Source organism: Ochotona curzoniae, unplaced genomic scaffold, assembly GCF_017591425.1.
Source record: "Ochotona curzoniae isolate NIBS_2020 unplaced genomic scaffold, NIBS_Ocur_1.0 contig_2855, whole genome shotgun sequence".
NCBI classification, from domain to species: Eukaryota; Metazoa; Chordata; class Mammalia; order Lagomorpha; family Ochotonidae; genus Ochotona; species Ochotona curzoniae.
The window spans coordinates 1195644-1222968 of NW_024465615.1; the positions used below are offsets into that span (position 1 = coordinate 1195644).

The 27325-nt window shown below is 45.0% G+C and overlaps 2 protein-coding genes across 2 annotated transcripts in view; both read right to left on the reverse strand.

Annotated features, from left to right (window-relative positions):
- The window catches only part of TESK2 (testis associated actin remodelling kinase 2), a 122988-nt gene extending 104093 nt beyond the window's left edge, over positions 1-18895 (reverse strand). The window contains exon 1 of the mRNA XM_040977742.1: positions 18611-18895. The gene's annotated coding sequence lies outside the window, so the exon portion shown is untranslated. The remainder of the gene's footprint in view (positions 1-18610) is intronic.
- Positions 18896-23162: 4267 nt separating this feature from the next.
- CCDC163 (coiled-coil domain containing 163) lies at positions 23163-27307 on the reverse strand. Its single transcript, XM_040977824.1, has 10 exons — positions 26956-27307; positions 26823-26856; positions 26463-26650; positions 26273-26354; positions 25937-26123; positions 25067-25134; positions 24729-24796; positions 24343-24437; positions 23976-24052; positions 23163-23712 (listed from the first exon to the last, which is right to left on the reverse strand). The coding sequence occupies exons 1-10, from the start codon at positions 27031-27033 to the stop codon at positions 23594-23596; spliced, it is 996 nt and encodes a 331-aa protein (XP_040833758.1). The 5' UTR covers positions 27034-27307; the 3' UTR covers positions 23163-23593.
- Positions 27308-27325: the final 18 nt, after the last annotated feature.

Below are 27325 nucleotides of genomic sequence, written 5' to 3' on the forward strand. Positions count from 1 at the left end.
TAAGAACAAAAGTGAGTAAGCTTTTCTGAGTTTCTCAACTGGGCACTATTGGCATTTAGGGAAGGACAATTCTTTGTTCTGCAGGACTGTTATGTGCATTGTAGAGTATTTAGCTTCCCTGTTCCCTGCCCACAAAAATGCCAATAGTGCCCACCCACCCCACACCCCCACCACTGTGATAATAACTCCTCCTGTCAAGACCCTCCCCTCCTGGGGTTGGGCTATGGGAAACAACAAGCCTCTGCTTAGCGACACCTGTTGCCCATACTGAAAAGCCCATTCGAGTTCTGGTCACTCCACTCTTGGGTTCCAGCTTTCTGCTAACGGGAAATAGCAAATGATGGGCCAATATCTTAGACCTTTTTTAAAAGTCTTAAATATTTTTTAGGCAGAGGATAGTAGTTTTCAACTAGAAATAGATGAAAACTTGGGAGGGATGGTTCATTTTATTTTTATTTTTGTATTTTTTAAAGATTGTTTTGAGGGTATGGTGTGATAGCGTAACGATTAAAGTCCTTGCCTTGAACGCACTGGGATCCCATATGGGCACCGGTTCTAATCCCAGCAGCTCCACTTCCCATCCAGCTCCCTGCTTGTGGCCTGGGACAGCAGTCGAGGATGGCCCAAAGCCTTGGAACCCTGTACCCATGTGGGAAACCCAGAAGAGCTCCTGGCTCCTGGCTTCGGATTGGCTCAGCTCCAGCCAATGCAGCCACTTAGGGAGTGAACCATTGGATGGAAGATCTTTCTCTCTGTCTCTCCTCCTCTGTGTATATCTGCCTTTCCAATAAAAATAAATAAATCTTTAAAAAAAATTTTTTTGAAAAGCAGAGAAATACAGAGAGAGACAGAAAAAACCTTCATCTGTTGTTCCACTTTCCAGATGATCAAGATGGCTGGGGCTGGATCAGGCTCAACCCATTAATTCAGAATTCTATCCTGGTTTCCTACATGAGTGACAGGACCCCAAGCATTTGGGGCATTATCTTCTGCCTTCCCAGGAGCATTCGCTGGAAGCTGGACTGGAAGCAGAGGAGCTGAAACCCCAACTGGCACTGCAACTGGCAGTTTAAACCTCTTGGAGACATTTACTGTAAAAATGCATATTTAAATAATAACTGAGGACAGATGTTTGATGCAGTGGGTTAAGATGCAGCTTAGAATATATGCATTCCATATCACAGGGCCAAGGTTTAAGTCCTAGCTCTGTTTCTAGTTCTAGCTTTCTGCTAATGTGTTTCTTGGCAGGCAGCAAAAATTGACTCAAGTAGTCAGGTCACAGCCATTCCTGTAAGAAACCCAGATCAAGTCCTAGGCTCCTAGCTTTGGGCTGATCCAGTCCCAGCTCTTACAAGAATTCAGAATGGGCCCAGCGGCATGGCCTAGCAGTTAAGTCCTTGTCCTGAACACACCAGGATCCCATGTGGGCGCTGGTTCTAATCCCATCAGCCCCGCTTCCCATCCAACTCCCTGCTTGCGGTCTGGGAAGGCAGTCGAGGATGACCCAAAGCCTTGGGAACCTGCACCCATGTGGGAGACCCGGAAGAGCTCCTGGCTCCTGGCTTCAGATTGGCGCAGCACCAGCCGCTGTGATCACTTGGGGCGTGAATCAACAGACAGAAGTTATTCCTCTCTATCTCTCTGCCTCCTTATATATATCTGACTTGAAATAAAAATAAATAAATCTTTAAAAATTTAATAATAAATAGGAATTGAAAATCCTTGCTGATCGCCAGAGATTATTCATTTAATTAACCTGTAATTATTACAAGGATGAACTGAGCCAATATTATGGAATACTATACTGTAGGGACTATTTAGTTCTATTTTATAGGTAGAAAAATAAAGATGTAGAGAGATTCAATAAGATCCCATGTTTGGCACAGTGCTTAAGATGTAGCTTGGTCACCCTCATCTTATATCAGTGCCTGGTTTTCAATCCTGGCTCCATTCCCAATTTTAGTTTCCTGCTAATCATGCATTGTGCAGCAGTTGTAATGGTTCACGCACTTGGGTCCCTGCCATGCACGTGATCAACCCAGATTAAACTGCTACCTTTGGCTGGGCCAGTGCTGGCTGTTGTGGGTATTTAGTGAACCAACAGATGGGAGATGGTCTTTTGATCTTTTTGCCTTTCAAATAAAAAGCAAGCAATTAACTAATTAATTTTAAAAGCAGGTCTGGCATCATATACACTACACGTTATGAAATAAGGACTTTAACACAGATAGTCTGGCTCATTCATCACTATGGTATTCTGCCTCTATAATGTATACTGTTTGTGATTTTTAAAATGTTTAATTGAGGGTAGAGAGATAACTAGGGAAAGATAGAGAGGCAGAGAAAGAAAAAAGAAAAAGAATCATCTATCCACTGGTTCATTTTCCAGATGGCTGCAGTGGTCAGGGCAGAGCCAGGCTCAAGCCTGAAGCCAAAACTTCATCTTGGTTTTCAGAAGCCAAAACTTCATCTTAGTTTCCAGTATGGTAACAGGAACCCAAATATTTGGGTCATTTTCTGCTGTTTTTCCACGTATATAGCAGGTAGCTATAACGGAAGCAGTGACTTAACCTCCTGCACCAAAATCTGGTTCCATTATGCATTTCTAAAAACAATATTTTATAAAATATGAATGGTTGGCCAGCACAGTGACACAGTAGGCTGGGTCTTTGTCGGCAATGTCAGCATCCCATATGCATACTGGTTTGAGTCCCGAATGCTCAATTTTTTTTTCTTAAAGATTTATTTATTTTTATTGGAAAGGCAGATTTAAAGAGATAAGGAGAAACAGAAAAACCTTCCATCTGCTGATTCACTCCCCAAGTGGCTGCAACAGGTGGAGCTAAGCTGATCCAAAGTGAGCCAGGAACGTCCTCTGTGTCTCTCATGTGGGTGCAGTGTCTCAAGGCCTTGGGCCATCCTCTACTGCTTTCCTAGGCCACATAAGCAGGAGCTGGATGGGAATTGGAGCAGCAAGAACAAAATCCGATGCCCATATGGGATCCCGGCACATTCAAGGTGAAAATTTAGCCACTAGGCTATCTTGCCAGGCCCCAAATACTTCACTTGTAATTCAGTTCCCCACTTATGGCCTGGGAAAGCAGTGGAGGATAACCCAAAGCCTTGGGACCCTGCACCAGGTAAAGGACTTTCTATTTCTTTCTCTCTCTTTTTCAGCCTCTTATGTAAACACATATTCTTTTATAAAAAGAAGGCTTAATTAAGGTATTGGCAGTAGGACTGGTATTGTGGCACGGTGGCTGAAGCCGTCATCTGCATCCCCAGCATTCCATATTGAAGTGCCTGTTCAAGTCCCAGCTACTCCTCTATTGACCCAGTCCCCTGCTATACTCCTGGAAAAGAAGCAGAAGACAGCCCAAGTGAATGGCCTGCTGGCACCAGTGTGGGAGACCCAAAGGAGTTCCAGGCTCCCAGCTTTAGCTGGTCTAGCCCTGGCCATTATGGCTGGGTAGTGAGCCAGTGGATGGAAAATCAATCTCCCCTCTGCACCTCCACTGCCTCCCCATATGTGTGTGTGTGTGTCTGTGTGTGTGTGTGTGTGTGTGTGTGTGTGTGTGTGTGTGTCTGTGTGTGTATCTCCCTTTCTCTCTACAAAACTGAAACTTTTTAAAATAAAATATATTGACAGTAAGATCAAGAGGTGATTAAGAAGAAAAATGAATTTTAAAAGGGAGCAACTAGATGTAAGAGGAACAAAAAATTCCTAGGGCAACTGTAAGTTAAACTAGATTCCCTCCCATGTATTTAGTTTGGGTGACTGGGGGGACTGCCTGACTAGGCATTCACCAAAACAAAATTGTTTGTAAAGAGATGCAAATTATTTTCTGATCTGATTTTGAGGTTCCTGAAAGAATATCAAGTAACAATATTGAAGGAAGCTGGAGGCACCACAGAGGGTACCTGACTTGAGGGTCAGTGACATTTACTAAAGAGTTGCCCTGCTCTGAAAAAATACAAGTAATAGGCAATACTAAGCTCCAATTATGACCATACTTCAAAAAAGGCCTAGCAGGGAAGGGTGGAAGCAGCGGTGGAGCAATAGTCTAGTAGCTAAATCTTCCCTTGTATCCACTGGGATCCCATACAGGCGCTGGTTTGATCCCAGCTGCTCCACTTCCCATCCAGCTCCCTGCTTGTGCCCTGGAAAAGCAGTCAAGGATAGCCCAAGGCCTTGGGACCCTGCACCCAAGTGTGAGACCCAGAAAAAGCTCCTGGCTTCCAGCTTCAGATCGGCTCAGCTCCAGCTGTTGTGGCCACTTGGATAGTAAACCATCAGACAGAAGCCCTTTCTCTCTGTGTCTCCTTCTCTCTGTATATCTGCCTTTCCAACAAAATATTAAAAGAAAAAGTCTAGGAGGGGCCAGCCTTGTGGCATAGTGAGTTAAGTCACTGTCTGCTGTGTCAGCATGCCACTTAAGGTGCCAGTTTGAATCCCAGCTGTTCCACTTCTGATCCAGCTCTCTGCTAAAGTGTCTAGGAAAGCAGAGGAAGATGGCACAAGTGCTTTGAGCTCCTCCACCTATGTGGGATACCAGGAAGAAGTTTCTGGCCCCTTGCTTATAGCCCAGCCCAGATGGCCCAGACCTCCTATTGTTCTGACCATTTGGGGAAGTAAATCAAAGGATGCAAGACGTTTTTCTCTCTCTCTGTCTCTGTCTCTCTCTCTCCATATCCCAAGTAACACATTTGAGGCATTCTTCCCCACTCCAAGGCCCCTAGGCTGGCATCAAGAGACCCTGTCAGTTCCCTAGCACTGATATGGTCTGACAGCGAGAAGCAGCATTCCCTCCTTCCACTACCACCAGCACAGACACATCTCTCTCATCTGTACTCTCCTCCCTGACCCTCTCCATCTTTACCAGAGGTCTACATGAGCCTGAAATCCCCATTCCCCCTACTTCTGAAAAAATAAAAAAATAAATAAATATATTGAAAAAACTTGACTCTGAAGAGAAGAGTCAAAATGGCTAAATGCAATAATATTTTATTAGATTCTGATTTTCACAAACTACCTTTAAGTGTTAACTGGTGGGTTTATCAGTAAATTGCCTATAAGCCATACCAGAATGCCTTGGTTCAAATCTCCACTTATGGTTCCAGCTGGCTGTTAATGTGTACCCTAGGAGGCAACAGATGATGGTTTCAGTACTTGTATCACTGCCACCCACATAGGACACCTGAATTAAATTCCCAGTGCCTGGATTTGGCCTGGTCCAGCCCCAGCTATCATAGGCATTTAGAGAGTGAATCCATAGATAATGGTCTCTCTCTCTCTAGTTGCTCTATCTGGTGATGGATAAATTGATGCTCATCAAACTTCTGTTCACAATGAAAATGGCTTAGGAAACAAAATATGACAAACTTTGAATCATTTTAAAAAAACAGGAAACAAATACAACATAAGGATCAAAAATATCCACACTAGAAATAAAATGAAAAAAAAAACCTAATCTGTTTTAGATTGTATGAATAAAGTACTAGTTGCTTAGAATAAAATTTCTAGTGAAGTAGCATATACATATCCAAAAATGTTATGTCTCAAACAACTTAGATGGAAAAGTAGGTAACATCCTTCTGGCAAGTTATAGTAGAAAACCTAAAAAAAAAAAAAAAACCTAGTAATGGCAAAAACTGAGACTGAAGAAACATGTGCACATAAAAATTCTACAAGTAATATAGGGAAAAAGCAATCCTTTAAAAATAACGTATTGGTGCCTGGTACAATAGGCTAGTGGTTAAAGTCCCCACCTTGCATGTACCAGGATCCCATATGGGTGCCAGTTCTAATCCCAGTGGTCCAGCTTCCCATCCAGCTCCCTGCCTGTGGCTTGGGAAAGCAGTTGAGGATTGCCCAAAGCCTTGGGACCCTGAACCCGTGTGGGAGACCTAGAAGAAGCTCCTGGCTCCTGGCTTTGGATTGGCTCAACTCCGGCTGTTGCGGCTACTTGGGGAGTGAACCATCAGATGGAAGATCTTCCTCTATCTTTCCTCCTCTCTGTATATCTGACTTTCCAATAAAAAAATAAATCTTAAAAAAAATAATACATTGAGGCCAGGTTATACTGCAGTAAATTAAGTTGCCATTTCCAACACTGGCATCCCATATTGGCACCAGTTCAAGCCCCAACTCCTCCACTTCCAATCCAGCTCCATAATAATGGGCCTGCAAAAGCATGGCAAAATGGCCCAAGTTCTAACATTACCGCATACTACACCCAGCCAGGGATGGACCAGACTGAAAACAGGAATCAAGGACTTTAGGTCTTCCATACGTGAGGCAGGGACTCAATACTTGGGTCAGAGTCCACTGTTTTCCCAGGCACATGAGCAGGAACCTGGATTAACAGTAGAGTAGCCAGGACTTCAGGTCTTAAACCAAGATTCCCACATAGAATGCTGGCATTGCGTTTCCTTAACCGATAAACACCAGCCCCTCTTTTTTCTTTTTTAAAAATTTATTTACTTGCCTTTCTCTCTCTCTCCTTCTCTCCATAAATTTGATCTGCCTTTTGAATAAAAATAAATAAATCTTTAAGAAAAAAAAGGGGGAGGATGGCATGGTGGAGGCTCAAAGGCAAAATCCTCTCCTTGCAAGGGCCAGGATCCCATATGGGTGCTGGTTTGTGTCCCAGCTGCTCTACTTCCCACCCAGATCCCTGCTTGTGCCCTGGAAAAGCAGTAAAAGTGGACCCAAGATCTTGGGACCTTGCACCCGTGGTGGAGACTTAGAAGAAACTCCTGGTTCCTGTGTTTGGATTGGCTCAGCTCCAGCAGTGGGGCCTTTCGGAGAGTGAATCAGAGAATGGAAGATCTTTATCTATGTCTCTCCTTCTCCCCATAAATCTAATCTGTCTTTCTAATCAAAATAAATAAATCTTTAAAAATATATGTTTATTTGAAAGGCAAAGCCAGAGAGAGAAAGAGAAAGAGAGAGTCCTCCACCCACTGGTCTACTCCTCAAATAACCATAGTAGCCAGGGCTCAGCCTGGTGAAGCCAGGAGCCTGGAACTCTATCCAGGTCATCTGCGTGGGAGGCAGGAGCCCAAGAACTTGGGTCATCTTCCACTGATTTTTCAGGTGCATTAGAAGGGAGTTGGATTGGCAAAGAAGCATTCAGGGCTCCAACTGGCACTCTTAGAAATGGCATCATTACATCAGACAGCCTAGCACACTGTCCACACACAGGCCCCTATTTTCTTCTGTACGAAAGCTTTTCAGTTCCTAAGTCTTTCAGACATCTCATAGAACCATAGCATCTCTCTGATCACCTTCTTTAAAATTTATCCTAGGGATGTGTATTGTGGCATAGCACATTAATCCTCAACTTGGGATGTCCACATCTCATATCTAAGAGCAAGTTCATGTCCTAACTCTTCCACTTCCAATCTAGCTTTCTGCAAATGCAACTGGAAAGGCAACAGATGATTGCCTGGATTCTTGGGTCCTTGGCAACCACATGGAAGACCCTTGATGGAGTTTCTAATGCAAGCATCTGAGGAGTTAAGCAGCAGACATAAGATATCTCTCTATCTCTCCCTCCTTTCATCCCTGTCACTCAGCTTTAAAAAAAAATGAAAATATAGCTTTAACTGCCCTCCAATCTGTGGAAAATGTCTCTAAAACACAATAGCCAACACAGTGTATGTATATAATATTACATAACTGACTTAATTTAGACAGAATTCAATAGGACTGCTATTTCCCACAATCTGGATATAAAGACTATTTCTGATCTTCAGTGTATCTATAATTTTATATGCAGGAACATGAAATGACACAAAAAACACTGATATTGGACCCGACCCCATTCATATGAGCTGAGATGAAAGTACTATGGGTTATACAAATTTCAAGGATAATATCTCTATTGATTAACTTTCCTATTTGAATGTAAAAAGCCTAAATGTGACCATCTGGAACAGAGAAACAACTCACCTCACCTTAAGTCAACTTTTGAAAAGCCGTCTTACGTTATATAAAAGCTTTTTCTTGTTTGCCCCTTGCCCACATCCTAAGTCTCATGTATCTCTGGTTCTCTATCCACAGTTACAGTCTATTTTAAACTTAGAGAATCACGCTGAGTCTTCAAACATATATATTACACAAAACGTATATTATGAAAAATATACACGGATTTCAAAAGTTTGACATCAAAATAAACATCCTTCAATTTCACATTCCCATGAACTTTTTTGAAGTACCCTTGTCATTTTAGAGCCCTGCTCATATTTCAATGTCTATGCATATATTTCTTCTCCTGTGTGTTCTCCCAGGCCTCTTCCATTTGGCTCTTTCAGTAATCATCTCATGTTGGAAGTGTTCTCTGACCCCTCGATCTCCTTTTCCTTCACCTTGATAATTCCCTACACAGACCTCTGTTCTTAGAATTATCAGGTAGCATGTTCATTATTGCTTATCTGTCTCTTTCACTGGACTATGAGCTCTTTAAGGGCTTGGGTACAAACTTGTTGACCTACAATCAAATTAAAATTTCATAAATTTTCATTTTTTAATTTGAAAAGCAGAAAGACTGGGACAGAGGCAGAAAGAACAAAAGATCTTCCATCTACTGGTTCAAATCTCAAATGTCTGCAGTAGCCAGGGCTGGGCCAGGAGCCCAGAACTCATTGGGCCTCCCATATGGATGAAAGGGACCCAGGTATTTGAGCCAACATCTGCTGCCTCCCAAGATAGGCATCAGCAAGCTGTTGCGGCAGAAGCACAGCATCTAGGACTAAAAACAGGTACTCCAGTATGGGATGTGGGCATCCTCAAATAGCAACTTCACCACTGTGCCAAACAACTGCCCTAAGCTTACAACTTTTAATAATATGATACAAGCCAAAATACAGTGCAGGAAAAAAAGTAAATAGGACATTCAGATTTCATGTTTTCCATGTTAAAAAATCCATTCTTTCATTCACACACATATTTATTTAATACCTTTCAGGCGTCAGACACTATAATGAGCCCTGTTGAGTTAATGACGGTAACATAAACAATCACAGTAAAAGTATTCTGAGGTAATACAGACCAAAATATTAGCACTAGTTATTAATTCTTTAACTCTGGGATACTCTATATATAACTTACATCGCCTACTTTAAAATATTCTCTATTTTTCATTCTCCCTTGATGAATATGCATTACTTTCATAATCACAAAAAAATGAGGTAGAGCCATTTCAAATTATCCAAATTTCTACTAAGTAGTAGTAACATAATATCCAAAGTAAAGAATGTACCAATTTGCAAAGCATACCTAATGTGAGAGCAAGACAATTTTTGAGAACTTCTATACCTACTTCAAAGAATAAATCTAACATGCATTCAGGATTTCCACACCATTTTTAAAAAGATCTCATGCCAACTTTTCAAGGAAAACATTGACCACAAGATCTAAACCACTCTCATTTTTTTTCGCTTTCTTTGCAGAAAAAATATCAGCCCCCGCGCAGTAGCCTGCCTGGTGGCTAAATCCTCACCTTGCAATCCCGGCCGCCCCACCTCCCACCCAGCTCCCTGCTTGTGGCCTAGGAAAGTAGAGGACAGCCCAAAGCCTTGGAACCCTGCACCCGTGAGGGAGACCCAGAAAAAGCTCCTGGCTCCTGGCTTTGGACCGGCTCAGCTCCAGCTGCTGCAGCCACTTGGGGAGTGAACACACAGATGGAAGATTTTTTTTCTCTGCATCTCTTTCTCTATATATATCTGCCTTTCCAGTTAAAAAAAATAAATCTTTTTTTAAAAAAAGAAAATTGTATCAGTCTATTCTGTTAGTACAGGGAGAAATGATAATAATCTCTATACAACTTGTTCAAGAGACAAATTAATAAATAACATCATATTCCATCTGTATAATGATTTACAGATTACTGTACACAGAGCACTTCGACCTTGACAACATTTCTGTTTACTTGTTCCCATTGGCTGTATTAAAGAACAAACAGTTAAAATGCCAAAGCACTTCTAACTACGACTTAAGTACCAAAAGCCAAAAAAATTAAAGACTGAGAAGTTTGTCCAAAGCTTCTAATAAGAATGAGATAAGAAGAAGTCAGAAGATAGATATTAAAATGGGACATGTATCTGCAACACAAACGTTCACAAGACATGATTTTCACAGAGTCCTAAAAATTAGTAAGAAATCTATGACTCTACAGAAAAACAAATGAAGGATTTAAAAGTAGTTTACAGAGAAGACACATGAGTGATTCAACCACATAAAAAGAAATTTAACCTTGGCATTATTTAAACAAAAAAAAACCTAAAACTACTATGAGATGTCATTTCTTTCTATCAGATTGGCAAAATGTCAAGTTTGATAACAGCAAGGTAAACTACGAACACTGATCCTGGAGCCATAGTGCTTACTTCGAATTTCTACTAGTTAGTCATTGTGGAGTTTGAATAATCACTCAGACTCTCTATCACCCAAAAAAGAAGATAATAAGAGCAACTCTGTCAAAGGGATATTACTAATAATAAGAGAGGCGAGGCAGGCACTGTAACACAGCAGATAAAGTCACTGCCTAGGACGAAGGCATCCTAAATGCTGCCAGTTTGTGGCTCGGTTGCTCCACTTCCCATCCTGCTCCCTGCTAATGGCCTGGGAAAGCAGTGGAAGATGAGCTCTGTCATCCATGTGGGAAACCTGGAAGAAGCTCCCAGCTCCAGGCTCCCAACTGCTGGCTTTTGCCAGACCCAACTGTGGCCATCTGCGGAGTTGAAACAATAGATGGAAGATCTTTCTCTCTGGTTCTGCCTCTCTGTAACTTAAACTTTCAAAATAAAAAAAAAAATTAATCTTTTTTTTTAAAGATTCATTTTTTATTTTTATTGGAAAGGCGGATATATAGAGAGGAGAGACAGAGAGGAAGATCTTCCATCCAATGATTCACTCCCCACGTGAGCGCAATGGCTGATGCTATGCAGATCGGAAGCCAGGAGCCTCTTCTGGGTCTCCCACATGGGTGCAGGGTCCCAAAGCCTCGGGCCATCCTTGACTGCTTTCCCAGGCCACAGGCAGGGAGCTGGATGGGAAGCGGGGCCACTGGGATTAGAACCAGCGCCCATATGGGATCCCGGGCGTGCAAGGCGAGGAAGCCAACCACTGCACCATCGCGCCGGGCCCTAATCTTTTAAAAAACGAAAACAAGTAATGTATATAGTGTGCTTACTGTACCCATGGTATTAAATCAAGTATTGTATGAATTATAAGATAGCCAGTTTTACTGAGTATGCATGCAACACATATTGAAATAACTTCAAGTGGGCAGGCACGATAGTGCAGTGGTTAAGGTCCTCGCCATCAACGCGCCAGGATATATGGGAGCTGGTTCTAATCTCGGCAGCTCCACTTCCCATCCAGCTCCCTGCCTGTGGCCTGGGAAAGCAGCTGAGGATGGTCCAAAGCCTTGGGACCCTGCACCCGCGTGGGAGATCCAGAAGAGCTCCTGGATCCTGGCTTCGGATTGGCATAGCATCAGCCGTTGCACACACTTGTGGAGTGAAACATCAGGCGGAAGATCTTCCTCTCTGTCTCGCCTCTCTGTATATCCGCATTTCCAATAAAAATAAATAAATCTTAAAAAAAAGAACTCCAAAGATATTAGTTTAGCAATATATTTCATGATAAATGCATATATCCAGTAACTTAGAAACTTCACTTCTGTGATTTTATCCCACAAGTCCTCTTTCAAAAATGCAAAATGACATGATGAAGGTTCTGCAGCATAGCATTGCCCCTAATATCAGACACTGAAACAATATAAATGTCTGTAACAAGGTACTTATTTAAATAAATAATGATAAACCCATTCAATGGACTATTAGGCAGCTGGTTAAAAAGAAAAACAGAAAATGAGTGTTTAGCCTGGCCAACTGGGACACCAGCATCCCATGCTGGAGTGCCCGAGTTTGAATCCCAGCTCCTGACTCCAGCTTCCTACCAGTGTGGATCCTGGGAACCAGCAGCCATGGCTCAAGCAATTCAATTGCTGCGCCCCCCTTTGGGAGACCTGACTGCATTGCAAATTCCCAGTTTTGCCCCTGGCGTAACTTCAGACATTTGGGGAGTGGATCAGTGGATAGGAGTATCCTCTCTGCCTCTCAAATGAAATTTCAAAGGAATCAGCAGCTGTTTGTCATTTTTTTCAAAGAATCGGATTGTAGACATATGATTAAGATCTTAGAGCCATAGTTATAGAGAATGAAGTCTGAGAAGAGCTTTTTAAAGTATATATATACATTATTTGAAAGGCAGAGTCAGAAAAAGAACTAAAGATACTTTCCATCCACTGGTTCATTCCTTCAGTCCTACTACAATGGTTAGACTTGGACTGATCCACAGCCAGAGGCAGAAGTTCATCCAGGTCTCCCACACGGATTCAAGGCCCATGTACCTGGACCATCCTCCACTGCGAAGGAGACCATACTGAATTATCACCATACAATAACTTTGAAAATAGTATAATAGCCATTGTTAGGCCAAAACATTCACCACCACCCACACAATTTAATGTAATAACTGGGCTAAAAAGGAGACAAAAAATTCCCATAAAAATTCTTATCAGGGGTTTCAAATTCCTATACAATATTCATTTTACAGAATAAAATTAATTGCATAACACTGACAATATACCTCTAAACACTATCACCAACGAGAAAAAAAAGTCAGCATTTAAGTCTGTGTAAACCAAGTCATAATCATACATAATGTGTAACTCTTTTTATAATTAACTAAAACCACAGTACAAAATGTGATACTGAGGATCCTAGGATGGACAGTGCCTAGGCTACCTGTATATATTCAAGTATATATAATTGATATATAATTCATATATAACTCAACATTATGAGACACAGAGATCTTCCATTTGCTTGTTTACAGCCCAAATGGCTGCAACTATCAGAGTTGGGTCTGTCCAAAGCTAGAAGGAAAGCCAGGAGCTTCCTCCAGGTCTCCCATGTGGGTGTAGGGTCCCAAGAACTTGAGCCACCAACTGCTGTTTTCTCAGGCCTTTAACAGGGAGCTGGATTGGAAGTAGAACAGCCTGGACTAGAACTAGTATAGAGCTGTTGATGCCACAGGCAGATAAATGTGCTATAGCACCATGCCTGCCCCTACTTTATTTATTTGTTTGTTTGTTTGTTTGAAAAGCAAGGTTACAAAGGAAGAACAGACTGAAAGATCTTTCATCTGCTTATTCATTCCCCAAATGGTCACTACAAGCAGATCTGAGTAAGGCTGAAGCCAGGAGCCAGGAGCTCCATCCAAGTCTCCCATATGGATGTAAAGGGACCAAGAACATGAGCCATCTTCCACTGCTTTCCTAGGTGTATTAGCAGCAAGTTGGATCAAAAGCAGAGCAACCAAGACTCAAACCAGTGCTCCCTTATGAGATACCAATGTTGTAAGCAGGGGATTAACCAGCTGTGTTACAACACCAGCTCCCACCACCTACAGTTTTAAACAGAATTAAGATCCATTATGGAGAGGGCCTGGAATGATAGTTTAGTGGCTTAAGTCCTCGCCATGCATACACCAGGATCCCAAATGGACATTTTTTCTGTCCCTGCTGCACCACTTCCCTTCTAGCCCCGTTTGTGGCCTGGGAAAGCAAGCAAGGATGGCCTAATGCCTTGGGACTCTGCACCCCCGTGAGAGGAAGAAACTCCTGGAAGAAACTCCCGGCTCCTGGCTTTGGATTGCCTCAGTTCCAGCCATTGTGGCCCTTGGGTAGTGTACCAGTGGATGGAAGATCAGTTACTTTCTTTCTCTCCTTATCTCTATAAGTCTGACTTTTCTATAAAAATAAATCTTAAAAAAAAGAATATGATTTAAAAAAATATTCATTATGGAGAGAAACTGGTTAACATGTACATGGGTATAACTGGATAGAAGTTCTAATATTTTCTGGCACAATAGAGTAACTATGGTTGATTAAATATTTCAAAATAATTTAAAAGAATATTGAGGGCCCAGCACGGTGGCCTAGTGGATAAAGTTCTCGTCTTACACGCACCAGGATCCCATATGGGTGCCAGTTCATGTCACAGCAGCCCCACTTCCCATCCAGCTCCCTGCTCGTAGCCTGGGAAAGCAGTTGAGGACAGCCCAAAGCTTTGGGACCCTGCACCCACGGGAGACCCAGAAGAAGTTCCTGGCTCCTGGCTTTGGATTGGCTCAGCTCCAGCTGTTGTAGCCACCTGGGGAGTGAATCAGCCGACAGAAGATCTTTCCTCTCTGTCTCTCCATCTCTCTGTCTGACTTTCCAATAAAAATAAGTAAATCTTTTAAAAAAAGAATGTTGATTGAATGTTATCAGAACAAAGAAATGATAAGTTTCTGAGATGACAAGTATCTTAACATGATCATTACAGATTGTATAAATATGTTGAAATGCCATAGAAACATGTATAACTTGTTGTGAATAAATTAAGAACTTAAATATAAGGGTGGGTATTGTGGCTCAGCGGATTAAGCTGCCACTTGGGACACCTACATTCCATACTGCAGTGCCTGAGATCAGTCCCATCTCAATTTCAATTCAGAGTTCTGCTGGGAGGCAGCAGATAATGACCCAAGTATTTGGATTTTTGCCACTCATAAAGAGACCTAGAGAGTTCCTGGCTCCTGGCTTCTAGCTGATTCAGCTCCAGCATTTAAGGAATGGAACCAGCAGAAGATTCTCTCTTTCTCTTTCTCTTTCTCTCTCTATATGAATGTTTATACACACACACACACATATATATATGCCTCTGTGTGTGTGTATATATAGACATAAGACCTATCATATGCCAAATCACCCAGTGTTTGTGTCTGAGACACAATCCTCTGTAAGACAGAACAACATACCATGCATCTGGGGCATCAGCTATGGGAGAATCTCATTGTCAATTCAAGGACATCTATACTACCTAGCACTATCTTCTTTTTTTATTTTTCAAAATCTTAAATACTTTAAAAATAATTTTTATTTATTTGAAAGAGTTATAGAGAACAAGGAAAGAAAGAAAGAAATAGATCTTCCATCTGTCTAGTTCACTCCCCGAATGGCCACAACGGCTAGGGCTGAAGTTAGGAAACTGTAAACTCCATCCAGGTTTCTCACACGGGCACAGGAACCCAAGCACTTGGCCTGTCCTCTCAGGGAACAAGATTGAAAGTGGCACAGCCAGGACTTGAACTAGAACCAACAGAGCTGAATGAAGGGGTTTAACCCACCACACCACAGCACCAACCCCATACTACTTTTCATCAAGTGTCAAAACCTCCATTCCAACACTGGAAGCCTCCTTAGCAATCCAACGCCAACAAAGTTCTTTAACATCTACTCTGGCGCCATCTCCTCCTAACATACCAGGCCAGTATAACATCCACACTGATGATAAAGTCAACACAGTCCCTCATTCTCCCACTACTCCAATAACCGACATCTCTATCTCCCTTCAATAAAAGTGTCTCTACCTTGAAATTCCGTACTCTGAGCTTTCAACGACAGTTTTGGGGGTCTTGTTTTGTTGTTTTTTGTTTTGCTTTGTTTACAAAATCTGGTCTGCAGCCGTACATCTCTAATGGTCTCCTTCTCTAATCACCAGCCTCCTGCAGGTTTTACTTGTTAGAATCCATTTTGGATTGTACAGTTGCTCCCTGTTTTCCCTTTCTGCCCTGTCAATGCTGAATCTGGATCAACACCCTCTTTCTCAAACCGTACTCTTTGCCTTCCTACACTTAGACTGTTGGAAAGTATAAAATCCATGCTACTAGGCCATGTTACAAATTTGTCTAAATCACCAAATCCACATGGATCATCTTCTTTCCTTTTCAATGCTTCATCTATTTCCCTTTCACTCTCCAGTTAAGGAAGGAAGGAAGGAAGGAAGGAAGGAAGGAAGGAAGGAAGGAAGGAAGGAAGGAAGGAAGGAAGGAAGGAAGGAAGAAAGAAAGAAAGAAAGAAAATGAAAAGAAAGAAAGAAAGAAAATGAAAAGAAAGAAAGAAAGAAAAAATGAATAATCCCATGGTCAGAATACCTAAATCAGAAATTCACCAGGTAGCCTAGCAGTTAAGACGTCCTTGCCGTAGGTCAGAGTACATGGATTCCTTATCTGTCTCAAGCTCCTGATTCCAGCTCCTACTCATACAGACCCTGGGAGGCAGCCCTCTTGGCTTAAGTATTTGGGCTCCCACCAACCACACATGTAGGGGACCTAGATTGAGTCAGGCATGCAGACGGAAATTCAACAGATGCATTCTTCGTCTCTCAAGCACACTCGTAAAAATTTTTAAAATCATCACAGTTCCTTGAGCCACTTACTTCTCCACAGCTAACTAATCTAATAAAAAAACAAGGCTATCAAAGCCCCTCACCCTTTTTCCCTTCAAACATACTGTCTTCCTTGACTTCTATCCTTTTGGTAACCAAGAAGAAAATGCCCAAAGTATTTCTCATCAATCTAGAAAACCTGTAATAAAAAGAAGCACATTCTTGTACTACAGTGGAAAGAACAATTTCATAAGTAAACAAATCTTTGCCAGTAGTCTTTCCAACTACAAAAAAGAAAAGAAATATTGATGCATAAACCATAAGGGCCTCGTGATCTATCATGCATCTTTGCGAGTACACACTTTGGATACAGTGGTAAGGATACCCACATCCCATATCAGTGCCTAGCTCTGCATCCTGGCTCTGCGTCCAATCCCAGCTTCCTCTTGGACTACACCTCAGGAAGCAATAGGTGATGGATCAAGTACTTCGGTCTCTGCCACCCACATGGGAGATTCAGACTGGGTTCCCAGCTCCTGTTTCATCCTTGCCCAGACCTAGCTGCAGTGGAATGAACTAGCAGATTGAAGATCTATCTTTGCCTCTATCTCTTTCTGTCCCCCTCACCCATACTTCTCATATAAATATAAATGCATACATATGTAGATAAATGAATAAACAGAAAACAAAAATAGTTGGTTTGTTCCCAAAAAAGTATCTTTATGGTACCTAACATAGAATGTATTCCCAACAATGTTGCACTACCAGCTCTTTTTACAACCACATTGTTGAAGAACTAATTTTACCACCTTCACTTCCTCCTCAATCCATCAGGATCTAATGCTACCATTGCCATCACCACAGTATCAAGGAAATGAATGCCAAATTCAGTGGCTTAATTCCCTTTTTACTTGACCTCTGGAGCACCAGACACAGTCATCCCCCTCCCAAATTTTTAAAGATCCATATATTTATTTACAAGGCAGAGTTAGAGAGACAAAGGGACAGAGATCTTCCTTCCCCTGGGTCACTCCCTAGATGGCTGCAATGGCAGCAGCTGGGCCTGTCTGAGCTTCTTCTGGGTCTCCCTCATGGGTGGTTGCCTTCTCTTCAGCAGGGAGCTGGATGGGAAGTAGAGCAGCCAGGACTCTAACCAGCACCCATCTGGATGCAACAGTGCCAACCAACCCCTCCCCCTTCTCTCTTCTTGAAACTCTTCCTTTGACTTCCATCACAATGCCATTCTGTGCTGGTTCTCATTCCATTCGTTTAGCCTCCCTTTTTCAGTCTACTTTCCCTCAAACAGGGAGGGCCTTCTGGTCCATAGCCCTTCTCTTCTTTCGGTATTACCTTCACCTTCTAAGACTTCAAACATCTCCCTCGCCCACTCCGCATATTCTCTCTTAACCTTCAGTACCTCAAACTGGTGTATTCAAAAGTAAATTACTTCTCTTCAAAGTTCTGTACTCATTTAACATTACCAATTCAGCCAAGCCTGAAAATACTCACTAATCTTCTCAAGCACATTTTGAATCCTCCAGGAACTGCAGGCCACACTTCTTTTTCCTCTCAACACCTCATTACGTCCCCCTGACCCTGAATCAACACCGGGCTTTCTCCTGGCACCTGCTGCTTCCCGCTGTCCACTCTTCCTACGTATCTTCGCCAGCCATCACACCAGTTCCAACGGGCTCCCATTTACCAACCTGTCAACCTTGCCTGCCGGCGCCTACAGAATAAAGTCCACATTCTCTTGCAAAGTTCGCTAAGAAGTGCAAATGGAAAAGTTTCCGAACCAGACGAGCCTGAGTTTCATTTCTAGCTAACTCAGCGATGTGAAGGGCCAAAGGCAGAGAAAGGAAGTAGAGGGGAGGGGAGGGGGAAAGAGACACAACCCGGTCTGAGGGCCGGTGCTCCTGAGGACCAGAAGCGGGGATCTGCAAGGGAAATCAGGGGCGGGGAGGAGAAACAGTCCCTGGCAGTTCTGCCGGAGTGAGGGGGCTGTCTCCTCACACCGAGGTGTCCGCGGAAACCAAGGGGATGCGGAATCTATCTGAAGTTAGTTAGGTGCCCGCTAGCAGTCTTGTGCCAGACCCCAGATCCGCTCTAACTTTGGATGGGCCGCCAGCCTCGGAGGGCACACTCCTGAGGGGACCGAGCAGGACAAGGGAAAGGGACCGAGAAGGGGACTGTCCTCAGCCCATGGGGCAAAGAATTTCTGGAAAGTCTAAGGTTCCAGTCCGAGGGGCTAAGGGGGTGTAGTGGTCGCGCACAGCAGCCGCGCTGTCCCAGGTCGGTGCTTCACGCCCTCTTCGGACATTACCTGAGACGGGACTGAGCGGCCAGAGGAGTGCCTGCGCCAGGACGGGAAGGCAGAGGCCAGGACGGAGCATAGTCGCCCTCCCAGCTCGGTGGCGGCAGCGGCTCCTCAGCCGGCAGAGGCGGTAGGGGTCCCTCGCGCGGAAGCCGGCAACTTGGGGGCACCAGCAGTGGCAGAAGACGAGGAGGCTACTGCCATGGCCCGGCAGTCGAGGCCGCTCCCCCACACCTCTTCGGTGGGGACAGAAGGACGCTCCCACCCGCCACGCGCGGAGGGCAGCTGGGACCGCCGCGGGACTCCCGGGCCGCGGGCGACCGAAACACCTCCCAACGGAGCCGCCACTCGGGGGCGGGGGCTCCTGGAGACACGCCCCCACCGAGCCCTCACTCAGAGTAGCCAATCAGTCGCCGATTCATGATAAACGAGCTGCTGGCATTGCCCAATCAGCGTGAGGCATGCCACGTGGTATAAGGGTGGGCACAATGGGCGTCCAGAAAAGCCAATCAACAGTGCTAGGCGCCAACTCTGGGTGGAGGGGAACCAATAGGAAGGCAGAGGAGGCAAAAACAGAGGAGGCAGTGTGTGCTCGGACAGACAGAACGGAAGAGGGAGTACACCTGGAGAAGCCCAAGTTCAGGAGTCTCTCAGAGTGCTGGACCAACGGAAACACCAAACACAGAAGCGATTGGTGATAGATAAACCGATTGAAAAGGGATTAGATTTTCACGGCTCTTGAGTTGGTCAAGATCTAAAATAAGGCAAAGTTCTATGAAGGCGCCATCGGCAGGATCTCAAACTGGAAGGAAAGAAGCGGTACATAAATAATTATTAGAGCCATGCGTCAAGATGCCCAGGGAACAGTGTAGTCTAGATTAAAATATTCGATGGAGATGTAGAGGAATTAACACTTGAACTTGACTTGAAAACAGGATTTCTGCAAGAGTTGAGGAGGAGTGGTAACACAAGAATTCTACCCAGCGGTTCCACAGACACATGTTTCCTCCTGCTTTCGGTGTTTGGACGGCAGGATTCATAGTATACCTCGGCAGTTTGCAGTATCAAGAAAGCAAGCACAGCCAGGGACAGTGGATTGTGATCTTACAATTGGATACCTCCTTTTAGATTTTCCTCCTCCTGGAAGAGGAAGGGATTTAAACCATCAAAGTAGAGGTGGTATGCATTCCTGACAGCAATGAAGTTTATGAAGATGTAAATAATAGTAGTATAGTAGTAATAGTAACAGAAAGAGGCTGAATGTGGATTGCGCTCAGATGCCGAATGTGCCTGCCCTCTTTTTTAGTGCTGAGATAGCTGTTGCTGAGTAGGAACATAACCTAAACAGTGTACTGCTTTAGGAAAATTAACTGGTCGCTCACAGGATCTCTGGAGAAGAGGTCCCTCCTCCCCCAATCAGCCCTGTCCCCCATCCACCCACGGCCTTCCTGGTATCATCCTTCTAGCAATAAATCAAGTGCTGCCCCCTGCTGACACGTCAACTACCACTGTAACACATTATTACTTAATAATTCTACTGGGAAAGCCCTGGCGTCCCTACGAAGTCAGTGATGAACACAGCACTGGTGGCAACCGGGTCAGGGGATGCCACTGTGCTAGCTGTATCCCGTCTGTCCAGTGAACAATATAAAACCAGGTGTTCATCACCCCTGCTTCCACGGGAAGGTGAGGCTTGATGAGAACTTCTGGGCTCAAATTTGAAAACTAGCTCTGGTCTCTAAACAATTTCCCAATACTTACGGGAGAAAAGGATTTCCCTATAGCTAGTCAAATAGTCAAATCCCCTCTCTATGAGCTTTTTACTAGTGAATACAGTCCCTTAAAGACTGCCATTACTGAAGATAGTTTGTGCCCTATGCAGCTCAACTATTTCGTAGGTTTTTATCTCTCTACAGAGAAATAAAATAAAGAGCTGGGACCTTTACCTGAGCCTGCTGCACATCTCAGGCAAGACAACCACATACTGGGTCGGCCCTGAGCAAGCATCCATTTATGGAGCTGGCACCATGGTTTTAGTACATTAAATCTCCACCTGAGGCACTGGTATCCTGTTTGGGCTCTGGTTCAAGTTCTGGATGCTTGACTTTTTTTTTTTTTTTAATTGGAAAGGCAGATATACAGAGAGGAGGAAAGACAGAAAGGAAGATCTTCCATCCGATGATTCACTCCTCAAGCAGCCGCAATAGCTGGAGCTGTGCCAATCCGAAGCCAGGAGCCTCTTCCTCCAGGTCTCCCACTCAGGTGCAGGAACCCAAGGCTTTGGACCGTCCTTGACTGCTTTCCCAGGCCACAATCAGGGAGCTGGATGGGAAGTGGGGCTGCCAGGATTAGAACTGGCACCCATATAGGATCCCAGCGTGTTCAAGGTGAGAACTTTACCTGCTATCCCGCTGGGCCCGGATGCTTGACTTCTGATCCAGCTGCCTGCTAATGGCCTGGGAAGGCAGTAAAAGATGCCCCAGGTCCTTGTGTCCACATGGAAGACCTGGAAGAAGCCCCAGCCTCCAGACTTCTGATCTGCCTAGCTTCAGCTATTGCAGTCATTTGAAACATGAATCAGCGGATGGTAGATATCTCTCACCCTCTCTCTTTCTGTAAATATACTTTTAAAATAGAAATAAATATTTTTAAAAATACATAGTTTAAAAATACATACCTAGTCATCTTTTGACTACAGTTAATAGTGAATGATATCCTACGAGGTCTCAGTGAGATGCTGATGCTTCTAAGAAAATCCTAGGCTGTCTAGAACACAAGGCCCACATAAGGAGACAGTAAAGCTCTCCTCAGTGATCTAAGAAGACACACATTTCAGAGTGAAAGCAAGTGGTGGAAGGATCAGAACCCCTACTCACAAGACAAATGTTTTTAAAGATTTATTTTATTTCTTTTATTGGAAAGTCAGATATACTGAGAGGAGGATAGAGAGGAAGATCTTCCATCTGTTGATTCACTCCTCAAGGGACTGCAATGGCCAGAGCTGTGCCAGTCTCCCATATGGGTGCAGGGTCCCAAGGTCTTGGGCTGTCCTTGACTGCTTTCCCAGGCCACAAGCAGAGAGCTGGATGGGAAATGGGGGGCTGCCAGGATTAGAACCAGCGCCATATTTATATTTATTACATATATATATTTATAATATATTTATAATAAATATATATAATTCATTTTAATATATATTTATTATATATATTATATATCTATAATTCATTTTATATATATATAAAATAAAACAAAATAAAGCAGGGAGGGGCAGTGGCATTGGCTCAACAGGCTAATCCTCTACCTGCAATGCCAGCATCCCATATAGGCATTGGTCTGAGTCCTCACTGCTATACTTCTGAACTGGCTCCTTGATTATGGCCTGGGAAAGCAGCAGAGGATGACCCAAAGCCTTTTAACTCTGAACCCACATGGGAGACTTCGAAGAGGCTCTTAATTCTTAGCTTCAATTAGGCCTAGATCTGGCCATTGCAGCCATTTGGGGAGTGAATCAGCTGTAATTCTTTTACGTAAAAAGAATAAATCTTTTTTAAAAATAAAATCATTGGTCTGGCATGATGATTCAATTAGCAAATTCCCCCCTTGCAAGTGCTAGGATCTCCTATTAGAGCTGGTTTATGTCCTGGCTGCTCCATTTTCCATCCAGGTCTCTGCTTGTCTTCCGGGAAAACAGTGGAAGATGGCCCAAAGCGTTGGGACCCTGCACCCACAGCCCAAGTTCTTGGAATGCTGCACCCATATGGGAGACTCAGAGGAGACTCTTGGCTCCTGGTTTCAGATCAACTCTGCTCTGGTTGTTGTCTTTTGGGGAGTGAACCAACAGATGGAAGATCTTTTCTCTCCTTCTCTCTATAAGTCTGCCTTTAAATAAAAATAAATTAAGAAAAAAATAACCGAATATCATAATGTATCATTCCTAGAAATAGTAAGCACTAAATCATAAAATATTTCAGTTAATAAAATACACACATATGTAGTAACTAGATTTCAATATAAACTTTTTAAGAAAATTATTTATTTTTATTGGAAAGATTTACAGATCAGATTTATAGAGAAAAGGAGAGATAGAAAGCTCTTCAATCCATTGGTTCATGCTCCAAACGGCTGCAATGGCCAGAGCTGAGCTGATCCAAAGCTAGGAGCCAGGAGCTTCTTCAGGTTCTCCCGCACAGGTGCAGGGTTCCAAAGCTTTGGGCCATCCTCCTCTGCCCTCCCTGGCCACAATTAGGGAGCTGAACAGGAAGTAGAACATCTGGGACACAAACCAGTGCTCCCATGGAATCCTGGCACTTGCAAGGTGAGGATTTAGCCATTGAGCCATTGCAGCAGCCCCCACTATAAACTTCTTTACTGTACATCACAGTTAAAACATCACGACAGACATTAGATTCCAGGCAGAGCCTCAAAGAAGAGAGGCTTGGGAGAGGGTTGTTGCAGCAAAGTAAGCTAGGCTGACAGGGATGAAGACAGCGGGAGAAGCTGAAGTGAACCAAACAGGAAGGAACAAGACAAGAGGAGAAGAAGCCCCCACCTTGCAGGTTCAGAGTCTGCCAGAAAGCCCCCTTCTCTGACATCCCCAACAGCACTACTGCACCCGAGTAGCATCCGACCTCCATCTACTTACCAGAACAGGCACTCACTCCTTTTTCCAACTACACCTGAACTGGTATTCAGAAAGTGCCCATCTACCTCTGTGAACCTGAATCTCAGAGGTAGATGTTACTGGAAACCATCAAGTAAGGGGTGGCAGAAAGGACATACTGAATCTATCCCACATGGGGCTGTCACAGAAAACACAGCAGGGAGGGAAAGCTGCTTTATTGCAGTTAGGGAGCAGAGATGGACAGGCAGTGAGGAGCCCCAGCAGAAAAAGCAGGCACCTGTTCACAAGAAGAGGCAGGGGGCCCAGAAACAGAGTCTTGGAGGGAAGGGTGGACATGGAAAGCTTCATCCCACCACTCCTTCAAGTCCTTACAGGTCACTCAGGAGCATCTTGGAACCTTGAAGGAATGAGTCCACTTGCTTAAGACCCTGGCCCTGGAGCTGAAGGCTGCTGGGCTCCAGGTTAGGAAGGGTGCTCCCTGGGAGACCTAAGCAAAGAGAAGGGAACAGAAAACCAACCCTCAGCAAGCACTGTAGGCCTTGGGCCTGTCTGACAAAAATGGGACATACCAGCTTGACTTGGGATAAGCAGTGACCGAGGTTGATGATTGATGAATTCACAAAGGAGGCAGAAACTCCATTCTACCCAGCTGGCATCCAAGCATCCCATTCAAATTCAGCCTCCCCCAGAGCAAGGATCTCTGCCCTTACCCTTATCTAGCTTCTTTCTAAAGTTCTCAACTACTGTTACCATCTGCAAGATGGACTTCTGAGCTGGTGAAGGCAGTGGTCGGGGACAGCTTATACTGGAGGACGTGGTCCGAGGTCCTGGGAAAAGGGGACACAGTCGGAGTCAGTGATGGAGACAACAGGTGGCAGAGATGTGCCTGGCCCATTACCCTCCCCCTCCCTGAGGCCAGGACTCCAGGCTCTCCCCTTTGATCTTTCAAAAATACACAGATAACCTCAGTGACTCTGAAGAATGCCTGATGCTGCCCTTCTGGGCTGTAACCCCAGTAACTCACTCTGCCCCTCACAGCTCAGGCCTGGTTGTAGCCAGTGCCTGGTCTCTGTGGATCAGAACCCTTCCTACTGCCACAGCACCCACACCCACTGACCTGAGGAAGTCGTGCTCCTGCCAGGTGTCCTGGATCTCTGTCATGGCGACCTCCAGGGCGTGATCCTTGTGGTCACTTTGCAGCTGTTCTAACATCTGCCAGATCACGGGCACAGGTAGGACCAAACCTCTCCCCTTCCACGAGGAAACCCCCTCCCCATCATGGGCCTCTGCAGGTCACCTGGGACCCTCATATGGGTGGGGAAGTTTCTTATTGGCCTGAAGCAGAGAACTTGGGAAGAGATTTGAAGAAAACAATCAGCATAAGGAAGAGTAAAAATAGAGATGGGGGCAGGAGGGGACATTCTGGTCTTCCTACAAGACAGGCTAGAGAAGGGAAGGGGCCTCAGTGGGGAAACACAGACGCATATCCAGTCCTGGCCCTACCTTCCAGCTACGGACTTGGGCCTGCCGCCCCTCAGCTATCTGTTTTAGGAGTAGCTCCTGATGCTGGCCTACAGATGAGAGCAAATGTAAGGGGCTGCTCCCCCACTTCTTTCTTCCAGCCTTGACAAGAAGCATTCTGGTCTAGTCACTGCCTGGACACTTCCAGGCTGCCTAGAGAGACTTAAATTCACCTTAGGAGAGGCAAAGAACAAGACAAAACTACATGGCCAGACTTCTCAGTAGCTCAGGCAGCCAGTGCTATGGCAACTGACGGGTAGTGCAAGAAGACTTTCCAGAAAACAAGCCAGGGAACACCTTACCGCCAAGCTTCTACTCACTCAGCTGGTCCCGCACCAACTTCAGTTCCTCCCGCAGAATCTCTGACTCCTCCCACAGCAGCTGCCGCCTATGGAATGGAGAACAGTGTCACCTGAGAGTCAGTCAACAAGCCTGGGGTGGTGGGGGGGATGGGGAGGGGGTAATGTGGTGGCTTAAATTGCCTAATCCTCTGCCTGCAAGTGGCATATAGGTGCCAAGTCGTGTCTTGGCCATACCACTTCTGATTCAGCTCCTGCTTATGGACTGGAAAAACAATGGAGAATGGCCCAGGTCTTTGAGCCCCTGAACCTCAGTGGGAGACTCAGAGAAGTTCTTGGTTCCCAGTCACCTTAGCTCCAGCAGAACAACCATTTAAGGTGTGAACTAGTGAATGGAAGATCTCTCTCTCCTTCTCTCTGCATATCTGACTTTCCAATAAAAACACATCAACAGGGTCCAGCCCAGTAGCCTAGTGGCTAAATCCTTGCCTTGCAACCACCAGGATTCCATATGGGTGCTGCTTTGTGTCCCAGATGCTCCTGTTTCCCATCCAGCTCCCTGCTTGTGGCCTGGGAAAGTAGTAGAGGACGGCCCAAAGCCTTGGGACCCTGCACCCACATGGGAAATGTGGAGGAAGCTCCTGGCTCCTGGCTTCCTGATCTGATGCAGCTCAGCTCTGGCCATTGCAGTCACTTGGGGAGTTAAGCAGAGGAGAGAAAATCTTTTTTTCTTGTCTCTCTTTGTTCCTGTAAATCTGCCTTTCCAATAAAAATAAATATCTTAAGGTTTCCGGAAAAAAATCAACAAACCCAGAGTGAAGAAGCCACTGGCCTCCTGAAATTACAAGAGTTCAGAAACCTCAAGAAGGCAAGACCTTGCTTATCACTTACTCCGACTGCTGCTGGGAAAGCCCCCTGTTGGCATGACTGCACTTTCCTGGTCCTGTTTGTCCTTGGGCTTGGGCCTGCTCTTGCACCTGGCTCCGAAGGCCCTGCAGGTCCCTTTTCAGCATGTCAAACCGTTGATCCAAGAGAAGGGTCCTCTCTTCCCGGCTCCCCTTCAGCAACTTTAGTGATACTGCAGGGAAAAAGTTATGGATCAGCCCTCTGAGAGTTTTGCCTAGGAGCCCACATTACTTACAAATTAGGAAACAGGCAGACCCATGGTGAAACTGCACGTACCCACATAGACCCATGTGTATGAGGGAAAACAGCTTTGTTAGATACCTTCCAGGGCACTGATCTTGAGTTTTTGCTGTTCTCGTTCTTCCATCAGACCCTGGACAGCCTGCCGTAGTGTCTCAGTCACCTGCCCAGGCAGAAGAAAACACACGACCTCCTCACAGGCCGTCCCAACCCCGGGTATTTGCGGTGCCCACAAACACTACATCTAAACACCTGGGAGTGCAAGCCTCACCTGAGCCTGAGCCTGAAGCTGGGATCGGAGGACGGCGATTTCATCCCAGAGAGAGGACCCGCTGTGGCTTTCAGTCCAGCTCCGCCTCTCTGGGACATCAGGGGTCTTCAGAACCCAAGGAAGCTGAGCAGGCACCCCTGACTGGGGAAGCAAGTGAGGAGGGGAAGTCCAGGTCCCAGCTAGGTTCCGTGCTGAGGAAATAAGACAGGGACCAGTGCAGACCTACTGTGTGGGAGAAGAGAGTTCAGGAAAGGACACGGCAAGGATCTGGAAGGAGTTCCAGGTGGTAGGTCCGGGCACTGGAAAAGGCGTAGATTTGGGGAAGGAGAAAGGCTGGGAGGAGATAAGGCCAATACTTCCCTGTAGTGGTGACTTCGAAGGGATATAGCCGCTGCTACAAAACAAAGGCAAAAATCGAGGGAGTTTCTCGTCCTGTCCTCAAGCCCCTAACTTCCACCTTTACCCCGCAACCGGGGCCTGCAGAGCCCCTCACCTTAATCCGGGCCACATTTCTATCCGTTGCTTGGAGAAGCACATCGAGCTGCTCAGACCAGCTCAAGCTCCTGCTCATACTCTGTGGCGGGAGTCTGGCTCCCGGGGCCGTCCCAAGGTACAGGGTTAGATCAAAACGGGGAGTGAAGATGCAAGGTCGGGGGAAGGAGGCAGTATCAAACCAAACTAGACTCTGGGACGAGGCAAGCGCACACCGCTCCTCACGGACTGCGGGAACTTGGGTACTGTAGTGAGAACTGAAGCCGCGGAATCTTGGTGGACACTGCCCCAGATCCACAACAGTCGGCGCCACCGTGCCAAACCAATGCCTGCTACGACAGCCGGCACTGGGTTCAAACGCCGAAAAAGCC

What these genes read in the sequence shown, in the direction of transcription:
- CCDC163 (XM_040977824.1), bottom strand. Translation starts at nt 27,033, where the DNA reads ATGAGCAGGAGCTTGAGCTGGTCTGAGCAGCTCGATGTGCTTCTCCAA. An exon ending in CCCAAGTCCGTAGCTGGAAG is followed by an intron (nt 24,438 to 24,728) that starts GTAGGGCCAGGA and finishes GTGATCTGGCAG; the next exon opens with ATGTTAGAACAGCTGCAAAG. An exon ending in CAGGAGCACGACTTCCTCAG is followed by an intron (nt 24,053 to 24,342) that starts GTCAGTGGGTGT and finishes CCCTTTTCCCAG; the next exon opens with GACCTCGGACCACGTCCTCC.